This window comes from Mya arenaria, chromosome 5 (genome assembly GCF_026914265.1).
Source record: "Mya arenaria isolate MELC-2E11 chromosome 5, ASM2691426v1".
Taxonomy (NCBI): domain Eukaryota; kingdom Metazoa; phylum Mollusca; class Bivalvia; order Myida; family Myidae; genus Mya; species Mya arenaria.
Window position 1 is genome coordinate 2844455 of NC_069126.1, and position 12846 is coordinate 2857300.

Genomic DNA, 12846 nt, shown 5'->3' on the forward strand with positions numbered 1-12846 from the left:
ACATGAAATACAATACAAGGTACAAACATAATTTTTAAATCGCAAAAGCAAAATGGAAATTCGACAAACATCTTTTTCAGACTGTAGTGATGTGAAACTCGAAAACGCACATGCTATGATGACAAACCGTCTGGAGTTAGACACCATATATCAAACTGAAATGTGTAGCATTATTACTCAGTGTACAAGCAGGCACTAGAGATCTCAGAAGCACCCTCCAACCATGTGAATTATGGCCGACATGGCCTGAAGAGCCATTGGCTGTTTATGGCATATACTGGGCTTTCACTGATAAAAAAAATAAATGTGATCTGTACAACAGATTATCACAAAAATATTTGGATTTAATGGCTTTCCTCGGTTTGGTATGACGTTAAATGTGTTTGGAACATTTCTGTTGCTCGGACTTTGGTGTCCCGCGTTGGTCACCGGCCAGGGTATGTATTAATTTCGGTCGTAAACTGCATTAGTCGAGCATTCCTAAGTTCCTTAAAGCAAGATGAGGCTCAAATAAGAGTTTTGAGATTTCTAAATGAAATTCGTGTAAATATTTTCATAATAAAAACATGTTCATAAATATTGTTTCATTTAGCAAAATTACCTGCTTCTACATGATCTTCTTTAACAATGTAATTTATTATGGAAATATTTACATATTTTGTTTTCAAAAATCTCAATCTCTTTAAAATATTTTGAATCTCACCGTAATATATTGCGTGCAACAAGTTTTCTTTTTTTACAATTCGAACACAAAAACTATAGTATTACGTATACAATATGGTCGGATCACAGGTTTTTACAAATTTAGAACATTGAAATATTTTAAACTGAAGAAGTTTCGAGAACTTGGGGCCTGCTGCAGGAGACGTGTGCGTGTGAACCTTGACCAAACTAGTCTCGCTTTTAAAACGCCTTCATTCTTAAATACCTACCAAACTTACTATATTTAAATAGATTTTGTCCGATGGTCATTAATTTCCTCTAATATAATACAAATATTTATGAGTTGATGCCATCGATGTTCAAATCCTTTTCTTCCTTTCTACTAAATAAGATTATATCTATTTCTGCTGAGCACTGACGTTTTTGCGTTATTGTATACACTCGTCTAGCTGTATTATTGCGTTCATAGCAGCTTTCACGTTGACAACACGTTCAGTTATAGGAGACAGTCAACAACATTAAAATAAATCATTTAAAAAAACTTTTAAATTATGTTACGGTCAAGGTGATATTTATTTTACGTCGCAATAATGTATATGTAGCGTACGCTCTAAACAGCGTTTAAGTGACAAATATATATTGCCGTATATAAATTCAATTCAAAATTAAACATGATGTCATTTTGTCATACGTCGAACATCTCTATACTAGTCTATAAATATCATTAAACGAAATCAACTATTTCCACACAGGATGTCCCTTGCCGTGGCAAACATTCGAACAGTCGTGTTACTTGTTCTACATGACGGAGACGCTTGATTACGCCCACGCCACAGAGATGTGCTACGTACGTAAAAGAACAGTTACTTATCATTCCGAACGTTGTAAGGGTGAATTAGCCTTTGAATTGGTAACCAATGCTTCGAAAACATTGTGCATTGTTAAAACATTTGCACTTTTTACTCACGTGTATCATGGGCAGGTTACATAGATCTTTGTCGTGTTTGTTTTAAGTAATTGGCTGTTTTTATCGCCTTCTTTCGGCTTGTTTTTTGTAGAAACACGGGGCGTCCCTTGTGTCGATCAGTTCCCAGACAGAATTCTCGTTCCTGACACAGCAGCTTTCCGTCCGAGATCAGACTGGGTACGCATAACTGACCAGATCCCCGTCCAAGATAAGATAGAGTACGCATCAAACTGTCTAGCTCTCCGTCCTAGATAAGTAACGGCACGCGTACAACTTAACCGGTCCCCGTCCGAAATTAATATACAGTACGCATTCAACTGTACAGCGCTCCGTCCGAGATAAATTACGCATACAACTGTCTAGCGCCCGTCCGAGATAAAACACGCATACAACTGTCTAGACCTCCGTCCAAGATAAAATACGCATAAAACTGTCCAGCCCTTCGTCCAAGATAAAATACGCATACAACTGTATAGTCAGCCGTCCGAGATAAAATACGCATACAACTGTCTAGCCCTTGGTCCTAGATAAAATACGCATACAACTGTCTAGCCATCCGTCCTAGATAAAATACACATACATCTGTAATCCTCCGTCCGAGATAAAATTCCTTGTGAAAAAACGTCTTGCTCCCCGTCCTGGATAAAACAGGGTAAACATAAAACTGTCTAGCTCCCAGTCCTAGATAACATTGGGTAAACATAAAACTGTCTTGCTCCTCGTCCTAGATAAAACAGGGTAAACATAAAACTGTCTAGCTCTCCTTCCTAGACTAAAGTAGGGTAAACATAAAACTGTCTAGCTCTCCGTCCTAGATAAAATAGGGTAAACATAAAACTGTCTAGCTCTCCGTCCTAGACTAAAGTAGGGTAAACATAAAACTGTCTAGCTCTCCGTCCTAGACTAAAATAGGGTAAACATAAAACTGTCTAGCTCTCCGTCCTAGACTAAAGTAGGGTAAACATAAAACTGTTTAGCTCTCCGTCCTAGACTAAAGTAGGGTAAACATAAAACTGTCTAGCTCTCCGTCCTAGATGAAATAGGGTAAACATAAAACTGTCTAGCTCTCCGTCATAGACTAAAGTAGGGTAAACATAAAACTGTCTAGCTCTCCGTCCTAGACTAAAGTAGGGTAAACATAAAACTGTCTAGCTCTCCTTCCTAGACTAAAGTAGGGTAAACATAAAACTGTCTAGCTCTCCGTCCTAGACTAAAGTAGGGTAAACATAAAACTGTCTAGCTCTCCGTCCTAGATAAAATAGGGTAAACATTAAACTGTCTAGCTCTCCGTCCTAGACTAAAGTAGGGTAGACATAAAACTGTCTATCTGTCCGTCCTAGACTAAAGTAGGGTAAACATAAAACTGTCTAGCTCTCCGTCCTAGACTAAAGTAGGGTAAACATAAAACTGTCTAGCTCTCCGTCCTAGACTAAAGTAGGGTAAACATAAAACTGTCTAGCTCTCCGTCCTAGACTAAAGTAGGGTAAACATAAAATTGTCTAGCTCTCCGTCCTAGATAAAATAGGGTAAACATAAAACTGTCTAGCTCTCCTTCCTAGACTAAAGTAGGGTAAACATAAAACTGTCTAGCTCCCTGTCCTGGAAAAAATAGGGTAAACATAAAACTGTCTTGCTCCTCGTCCTAGATAAAATAGGGTAAACATAAAACTGTCTTGCTCCCAGTCCTGGATAAAACACGGTAAACATAAAACTGTCTAGCCCTCCTTCCTAGATAAAATAGGGTAAACATAAAACTGTCTTGCTCCCCGTCCTGGATAAAACACGGTAAAAATAAAACTGTCTAGCCCTCCGTCCTAGATAAAGTAGGGTAAACATATAATTGTCTGGCACCCTGTCCTTAATAAAGTAGGGTAAACATAAAACTGTCTAGCTCTCCGTCCTGGATAAAACACGGTAAACATAAAACTGTCTAGCCCTCCGTCCTAGATAAAGTAGGGTAAACATAAAACTGTCTAGCTCCCTGTCCTTGATAAAGTAGGGTGAACATAAACTTGTCTAGCTCCCTGTCCTTGATAAAGTAGGGTAAACATAAAACTGTCTAGCTCTCCGTCCTAGATAAAATAGGGTAAACATAAAACTGTCTAGCTCTCCGTCCTAGACTAAAGTAGGGTAAACATAAAACTGTTTAGCTCTCCGTCCTAGATTAAAGTAGGGTAAACATAAAACTGTCTAGCTCTCCGTCCTAGATAAAATAGGGTAAACATAAAACTGTCTAGCTCTCCGTCCTAGACTAAAGTAGGGTAGACATAAAACTGTCTAGCTCCCTTTCCTAGATAAAGTAGGGTAAACATAAAACTGTTTAGCTCTCCGTCCTAGACTAAAGTAGGGTAAACATAAAACTGTCTAGCTCTCCGTCCTAGACTAAAGTAGGGTAAACATAAAACTGTCTAGCTCTCCGTCCTAGACTAAAGTAGGGTAAACATAAAATTGTCTAGCTCTCCGTCCTAGATAAAATAGGGTAAACATAAAACTGTCTAGCTCTCCTTCCTAGACTAAAGTAGGGTAAACATAAAACTGTCTAGCTCCCTGTCCTGGAAAAAATAGGGTAAACATAAAACTGTCTTGCTCCTCGTCCTAGATAAAATAGGGTAAACATAAAACTGTCTTGCTCCCCGTCCTGGATAAAACACGGTAAACATAAAACTGTCTAGCCCTCCTTCCTAGATAAAATAGGGTAAACATAAAACTGTCTTGCTCCCCGTCCTGGATAAAACACGGTAAAAATAAAACTGTCTAGCCCTCCGTCCTAGATAAAGTAGGGTAAACATATAATTGTCTGGCACCCTGTCCTTAATAAAGTAGGGTAAACATAAAACTGTCTAGCTCTCCGTCCTGGATAAAACACGGTAAACATAAAACTGTCTAGCCCTCCGTCCTAGATAAAGTAGGGTAAACATAAAACTGTCTAGCTCCCTGTCCTTGATAAAGTAGGGTAAACATAAACTTGTCTAGCTCCCTGTCCTTGATAAAGTAGGGTAAACATAAAACTGTCTAGCTCTCCGTCCTAGATAAAATAGGGTAAACATAAAACTGTCTAGCTCTCCGTCCTAGACTAAAGTAGGGTAAACATAAAACTGTTTAGCTCTCCGTCCTAGATTAAAGTAGGGTAAACATAAAACTGTCTAGCTCTCCGTCCTAGATAAAATAGGGTAAACATAAAACTGTCTAGCTCTCTGTCCTAGACTAAAGTAGGGTAAACATAAAACTGTCTAGCTCTCCGTCCTAGATAAAATAGGGTAAACATAAAACTGTCTAGCTCTCCGTCCTAGACTAAAGTAGGGTAAACATAAAACTGTCTAGCTCTCCGTCCTAGATAAAATAGGGTAAACATAAAACTGTCTAGCTCTCCGTCCTAGACTAAAGTAGGGTAAACATAAAACTGTTTAGCTCTCCGTCCTAGACTAAAGTAGGGTAAACATAAAACTGTCTAGCTCTCCGTCCTAGATAAAATAGGGTAAACATAAAACTGTCTAGCTCTCCGTCCTAGACTAAAGTAGGGTAAACATAAAACTGTCTAGCTCTCCGTCCTAGACTAAAGTAGGGTAAACATAAAACTGTCTAGCTCTCCGTCCTAGACTAAAGTAGGGTAAACATAAAACTGTCTAGCTCTCCGTCCTAGATAAAATAGGGTAAACATAAAACTGTCTAGCTCTCTGTCCTAGACTAAAGTAGGGTAAACATAAAACTGTTTAGCTCTCCGTCCTAGACTAAAGTAGGGTAAACATAAAACTGTCTAGCTCTCCGTCCTAGACTAAAGTAGGCTAAACATAAAACTGTCTAGCTCTCCGTCCTAGATAAAATAGGGTAAACATAAAACTGTTTAGCTCTCCGTCCTAGACTAAAGTAGGGTAAACATAACACTGTCTAGCTCTCCGTCCTAGACTAAAGTAGGGTAAACATAAAACTGTCTAGCTCTCCGTCCTAGATAAAATAGGGTAAACATAAAACTGTCTAGCTCTCCTTCCTAGACTAAAGTAGGGTAAACATAAAACTGTCTAGCTCCCTGTCCTGGACAAAATAGGGTAAACATAAAACTGTCTTGCTCCTCGTCCTAGATAAAATAGGGTAAACATAAACTTGTCTAGCTCCCTGTCCTTGATAAAGTAGGGTAAACATAAAACTGTCTAGCTCTCCGTCCTAGATAAAATAGGGTAAACATAAAACTGTCTAGCTCTCCGTCCTAGACTAAAGTAGGGTAAACATAAAACTGTTTAGCTCTCCGTCCTAGATTAAAGTAGGGTAAACATAAAACTGTCTAGCTCTCCGTCCTAGATAAAATAGGGTAAACATAAAACTGTCTAGCTCCCCGTCCTATCTAAAATAGGGAACACATAAAATTGTCTAGCTCCCTGACCTAGATAAAATAGGGTAAACATACAGCTGTCTAGCTCCCCGTCCAAGATAAAGTAGGGTAAACATAAAACGGTCTACATCCTGTCCTAGATAAAATAGGGTAAACATAAAACTGTCTAGCTTCCCGTCCTAGATAAAATAGGGTAAACATAAAACTGTCTAGCTTCCCGTCCTAGATAAAATAGGGTAAACATAAAACTGTCTTGCTCCCCGTCCTAAATGAAATAGGGTAAACATAAAACTGTCCGCTCTTCTTCCTAGATAAAACAGGGTAAACATAAAACTGTCTAGCTCCCCGTCCTAGATGAAATAGGGTAAACATAAAACTGTCTAGCTCTCCGTCCTAGAAAAAAACAGGGTAAACATAAAACTGTCTTGCTCCCCGTCCTAGATGAAATAGGGTAAACATAAAACTGTCTAGCTCTCCGTCCTAGAAAAAAACAGGGTAAACATAAAACTGTCTTGCTCCCCGTCCTAGATGAAATAGGGTAAACATAAAACTGTCCGGCTCTTCTTCCTAGATAAAACAGAGTACGCAAAAACTCCGTCGTAGATAAGAGATGGAACGCATAAACTGAACAGTACTCCGTCCTATATCAGTAGTACCCTAACTGTACAGCTTTCTGTCCAAGATGAGATCGGGTACGCATAAACTGAACACGGTCTGTACATTCCCTGTCGGAAACAAAACACATTCTTTCACTGTTGTCAAAGGTTTCCACCTTATATCGTTTGTGTTATGTCTTTTCCATGAATGACACGTGACGAGTTTACTTTAACGGCTTCTTGAAAGGAAAAACCACGTGCTCGTACTCTATTAAGCCTCAGTAAATAAAATATGTAACTACATAAAGCGTGTTTCACACTCAGGTAAACTCAGAAACGATATATTTTGTACTCAAGACATAATTTATCTTGTAATTTTAACCCCCTTGTAACATGATTAAGCTAAGCATACATCTTTGTATAAATTTCATTTGTATAATGTTCTCCTTTTGAAGAGGTTTTGAGAGTATTATAATCTAGTTCTACTTTCTAAATCGAGATTAAGAAAGTAATTTGACTTTAAACTGAACGTGTAAGGCTTAAGATATTTCGAGAAACTGAGGCAAGATATTTTATTTGCATACGACCTGTACATGACGCAACAACTTATTTCTCCCCCATCCCCTCAGACACTCGTGGTACACAAGCGGAATGACGGATGCCGGGATGTCTGTTATCAAGTGGCAAGGGGACGGCACCGTCAGCCAGGGTGACGATTGGTGGCTGTCCCTCCAACACCGGAACCTCACATCCCACAGGGTCGTCTTTAGGGCTGATGGTTAGTTTTTTCGTGTTCGCTGTATCGATTCATTCAGGGAAATTGGTAGACAACGTCGATACATCTCCCGGGCTTTGGTGTATACATACATACTTATATACGTTTTAATGATTTACTTCAAAATGTTGTTTTTTGTGTAGGTTTAAAAAAAAAACAACGAACGGTACTTACCCGAAAGTGCTCTAGTCTAGCTTTGGTTATCCTGACTGGATTCAAATGTAAGATGAATGTTAACCGCTTATAAGCTAACAATGAAAACCAAAAAGTAAGTACAAGTGAATGTATAATATGAAGTGTCTATTATGTTGTGTTTTTTTGTAGTTTATCGGTGGGGACTGAGTAAATCCGTCTCCTCGGCGTCTCTGGCGGCCGTCTGTGAGATCGCGGTTCTCGAGGCACACAGGATCGGACGGAACGACAGGGACTTCAGTACGTACACATAGTGATTGTTACTCAAATGAATATATCTTATAAAACTATGTTTTATGTAAATTCACCTCAAACTCAGCATTGATTGTTGTAATCGAATCGCCTGCTACTCCTGATACGCTACGTCTGCTTCTGCTTCTGATGGTGAGCTTGATCCGAACATGATGATGGCTGTCATTATTGCGACACTTGCAATGTGGAATGTGCTTTTCAGCGTACGGTACAAACATAACGGACCCGCGCTTGGCGCCGCACGGCCCCATGTTCATCTTGCATCCTGCTAACCTCGTGGTTGTCCCCGACTCCCGCTCCACCACGGATGGCGAACACCTTACCATCAGCGTCGAGTGCTTCGCCGACGGAATACCCGCGCCCACCTACCGGATGCTGCAGACACGGGAAAATGGTACCGTCGTCACCATCACGACGAACTATGATCCGAGATATACGCTTACCGGCGGAAGGTAAACAAACTGATTTATTTTTAGGAAATAAACATTTCATATAGGAGTAGCAATAAAATCGTAAAACTGTAATAGGCCTATATAATACGCAGTTTCGCTGTGTAAACAAGTAAAATATATTTTTATTGATTATATATTAATTTATTAAAGTACGCAACCCAAGTATGCGAAGTTTGTATGCCTGGCTGGCTGGTGATCCTTAATTGTTTTGGTCTCATTTGAAAGCGTGTGTGAAAAAAATGTAAAAAATATCTTATAAATTATATGTCCTTGGGATGCAAACGAATGACAACATTGATTTACGAATAGTCGGTAATTCTTTCGATCGAATATTCGATTACCAAACATGAATCGTTCTGAAGTTGTAGTAAACTATAACTTTTCGCTAAAGTAATAGCCGGGGACTTTTAGTTTTTACCCTTCTTTGTCCTAGCCAGATCACGTGACGGATCCTGATTTTTTCCAAAAATCAGCCTATAAATTTCCCCATTTTTAGAAAATTATCCCGACAAAAAGCAATAGATTTTGAACAAACAAATTTTTTTTTTAAATAATTTCAATTCCATTGCTGTCGAACCGAATGAATTTAGATCGATGAATTTTAAATTCCTGTTTGAGTGAATTTATGCGCCAACGGATAGTCATTCCGTAGGACGAGCAGCCTCGTTCTTGGATTGATCTCTTCTAAATACAACTATTGAAAAACCAAACCATTTCGGGAACTAGTAAAATGATTGAACGAAAACACACGTGGATTTACGTCATCTTATGTACACCACTGGTAAGGTATTCTAGTGGCCAGGTCGCCAAGTGGTTATGTGGTCTAGTGGTAATGTGGTTTAGTGGTAAGTTGGTCTAGTGGTTATGTGGTCCATTGGTAAGTCGGTCTAGTGGTAAGGTGGCCAAAACAATATGTGGTCTAGTGGTAAGAAGGTCTAGTGGTAAGGTTGTCTAGTGGTAAGGTTGTCTAGTGGTAAGGTTGTCTAGTGTAAGGTTGTCTAGTGGTAAGGTTGTCTAGTGGTAAGGTTGTCTAGTGGTAAGGTTGTCTAGTGGTAAGGTTGTCTAGTGGTAAGGTTGTCTAGTGGTAAGAAGGTCTAGTGGTAAGAAGGTCTAGTGGTAAGAATGTCTAGTGGTAAGAATGTCTAGTGGTAAGAATGTCTAGTGGTAAGGTTGTCTAGTGGTAAGAAGGTCTAGTGGTAAGAAGGTCTAGTGATAAGAAGGTCTAGTGGTAAGAAGGTCTAGTGGTAAGGTTGTCTAGTGGTAAGGTTGTCTAGTGGTAAGGTTGTCTAGTGGTAAGGTTGTCTAGTGGTAAGGTTGTCTAGTGGTAAGGTTGTCTAGTGGTAAGGTTGTCTAGTGGTAAGAAGGTCTAGTGGTAAGGTTGTCTAGTGGTAAGGTTGTCTAGTGGTAAGGTTGTCTAGTGGTAAGAAGGTCTAGTGGTAAGAATGTCTAGTGGTAAGGTTGTCTAGTGGTAAGAAGGTCTAGTGGTAAGAAGGTCTAGTTGTAAGGTTGTTTAGTGGTAAGAAGGTCTAGTTGTAAGGTTGTCTAGTGGTAAAAAGGTCTAGTGGTAAGGTATTCTAGTGGTAAGAAGGTCAAGTGGTAAGGTTGTCTAGTGGTAAGAAGGTCTAGTGGTAAGGTTGTCTAGTGGTAAGGTGATATTGTGATTGTGTAGTTTAATGCTAAGGTGGTTCAGTGGTAAGTCGTTCTAGTGGTAAGGTGGCCAAGTGGTTATGTGGTTCATTGGTAAGTCGGTCTAGTGGTAAGGTGGTATAGTGGTAATGTGGTCTAGTGGTAATGTGGTCTAGTGGTAAGTCGGTCTAGTGGTAATGTGGTCTAGTGGTAAGGTGGCCTAGTGGTAAGTCAGTCTAGTGGTAAGGTGGCCAAGTGGCAAGATGGCCTAGTGGTAAGGCGGTCTAGTGGTAAGGTGGTTTAGTGTTAAGTCGGTCTAGTGGTTATGTGGTCTAGTGGTAAGGTGGTTTAGTGGTTATGTGGTCTAGTGGTAAGTTGGACTAGTGGTAATGTGGTCTAGTGGTAAGGTGGCCTAGTGGTAAGTCAGTCTAGTGGTAAGGTGGCCTAGTGGCAAGATGGCCTAGTGGTAAAACTGTCTAGTGGTAAGGTGGTTTAGTGTTAAGTCGGTCTGGTGGTTATGTGGTCTAGTGGTAAGGTGGTTTAGTGGTTATGTGGTCTAGTGGTAAGTTGGACTAGTGGTAATGTGGTCTAGTGGTAATGTGGTTTAGTGGTAAGGTGGTTTAGTGGTAAGTCGGTCTAGTGGTTAGGTGGTCTAGTGGTAATGCGGTAAGGTGGTCGAGTGGTAATGTGGTATAGTGTAAAGGTTGTATAGTGATACGGTGGTTTAGTGGTTAGTCGGTCTAGTGGTAAGGTGGTATAGTGGTAATGAGGTAAGGTGGCATAGTGATAAGGAGGTTTAGTGGTAATGTGGTATAGTGATAAGGTGGTTTAGTGGTAATGTGGTATAGTGTTAAGGTTGTATAGTGATACGGTGGTTTAGTGGTTAGTCGGTCTAGTGGTAAGGTGGTATAGTGGTAATGTGGTAAGGTGGCATAGTGATAAGGTGGTTTAGTGGTAATGTGGTATAGTGATAAGGTGGTTTAGTGGTAATGTGGTATAGTGGTAAGGTGGTATAGTGGTATAGTGATAAGGTGGTTTAGTGGTAATGTGGTAGGGTGGTTTAGTGGTATTGTGGTAATGTGGTATAGTGGTAGGGTGGTTTAGTGGTAATGTGGTATAGTGGTAAGGTGGTCGAGTAGTAATGTGGTTTAGTGGTAAGGTGGTCTAATGGTAATGTGGTATAGTGATAAGGTGGTTTAGTGGTAATGTGGTATAGTGGTAATGTGTCATAGTGGTAATGTGGTAGGGTGGTTTAGTGGTAATGTGGTATAGTGGTAATGTGGTATAGTGGTAAGATGGTTTAGTGGTAATGTGGTAGGGTGGTTTAGTGGTAATGTGGTATAGTGGTAGGGTGGTTTAGTGGTAATGTGGTATAGTGGTAAGGTGGTTTAGTGGTAATGTGGTATAGTGGCAATGTGGTATAGATGTAATGTGGTATAGATGTAAGGTGGTATATTGTTAAGGTTGTTAAGTGGTAGTGTGGTATAGTGGTAGGGTGGTTTAGTGGTTGGTCGGTCCAGTGGTAATTAGGTATAGTGATAAGGTGGTTTAGTGGTTAGTCGGTCCAGTGGTAATGTGGTATAGTGATAAGGTGGTTTAGTGGTTTAGTGGTATGGTGGTAATGTGGTATAGTGGCAATGTGGTATAGATGTAATGCGGTATAGATGTAAGGTGGTATATTGGTAAGGTTGTTAAGTGGTAGTGTGGTATAGTGGTAGGGTTGTTTAGTGGTTGGTCGGTCCAGTGGTAATTAGGTATAGTGATAAGGTGGTTTAGTGGTTAGTCGGTCCAGTGGTAATGTGGTATAATGATAAGGTGGTTTAGTGGTTTAGTGGTATGGTGGTAATGTGGTATAGTGGTGATGTGTTATAGTGGTAAGATGGTTTAGTGGTAATGCGGTATAGTGGTAGGGTGGTTTAGTGGTAATGTGGTTAGGTGGTTTAGTGGTAATGTGGTATAGTGGTAATGTGATTTAATGGTATTGTGGTATTGTGGTATAGTGGTAATGTGGTAAAGTGGTAAGTCGGCCTAGTGGTAAGGTGGTTTAGTGGTAATGTGGTATAGTGGTAATCCGGTATAGTTGCAATGTGATTTAATGGTATTGTGGTATAGTGGTAATGTGGTAAGACGGCCTAGTGGTAAGGTGGTTTAGTGGTAATGTGGTATAGTGGTAATCCGGTATAGTTGTAATGTGGTAAAGTGGTAATGTGGTATAGTGGTAAGTCGGTCTAGTGGAAAGGTGGTTTAGTGGTAAAGTGGTATAGTGGTAATCTGGTATAGTTGTAAGTCGGTCTAGTGGTAAGGTGGTTTAGTGGTAATGTGGTTTAGTGGTAAGTCGGTCTAGTGGTAAGGTGGCCTCTTGGTAAGGTGGTTTAGTGGTAAGTTAGTCCAGTGGTAAGGTGGCCTGGTGCCGTTGTGGTAAAGGTGATACAGTGGCATATGCCTTGTTTCGTGGGTTCATGCCATGTGGCGTTGGTCATTACAGGAAATGTAATGTTTTCAATGCACTAGAACAGTGATATTTTATTTGCATAAACCTATATATTAATTCGTATACTCTCGACATGTCCACAGATTGTCCATAGTGCACCCAGTGGAGGCCCTGGATGGTGGAATGTACCAGTGTGAGGCCAGTAACGTGTTCGGCACAGTCTACAGTGATCTCGCCAACATCACATTCGGAGGTACGTATCCTCATTTTAATACTCGAGAGCATTAAACGCATGTCATCTATTAAAAATGATAATAAAACTCCTCCAATAAAGTACAATTCTTTCTGATCAATGCAAAGGCGTTTGTCACACAGTGGGAAATTGAATATTCCAGTGTTGGAGCAGTTCCCGAACGTCCCACGTGCTCCGATTGTGGTCTTGGAGTACCAAAGCGCCGCCATCGAGTGTGATCCGCCACAGTTCAGGCCAGGTACACATGATAAATAAAACCTTGTACATGCACGCGTGTAGCCCGTTTCCAGCGCACTGATACGGCTCTTACGTACT

General features: G+C 40.2%; 1 protein-coding gene across 3 annotated transcripts in view; it reads left to right on the forward strand.

The window, feature by feature from the left end:
* Positions 1 to 24: 24 nt before the first annotated feature.
* LOC128235414 (contactin-like) overlaps positions 25 to 12846 on the forward strand; it is a 40841-nt gene continuing 28019 nt past the window's right edge. Inside the window, exons 1-8 of one of the 3 annotated variants that reach the window (XM_052950233.1) lie at positions 25 to 437; positions 1416 to 1510; positions 1722 to 1807; positions 7180 to 7328; positions 7650 to 7757; positions 7972 to 8221; positions 12422 to 12531; positions 12674 to 12769. In XM_052950233.1, coding sequence (XP_052806193.1) covers positions 368 to 437; positions 1416 to 1510; positions 1722 to 1807; positions 7180 to 7328; positions 7650 to 7757; positions 7972 to 8221; positions 12422 to 12531; positions 12674 to 12769 — 964 coding nt within the window. In that variant the 5' untranslated portion in view covers positions 25 to 367. Of the gene's footprint in view, positions 438 to 1415; positions 1511 to 1721; positions 1849 to 7179; positions 7329 to 7649; positions 7758 to 7971; positions 8222 to 12421; positions 12532 to 12673; positions 12770 to 12846 lie in introns of those variants that run through there. The other 2 variants (XM_052950234.1, XM_052950235.1) reach the window with 2 other exon arrangements.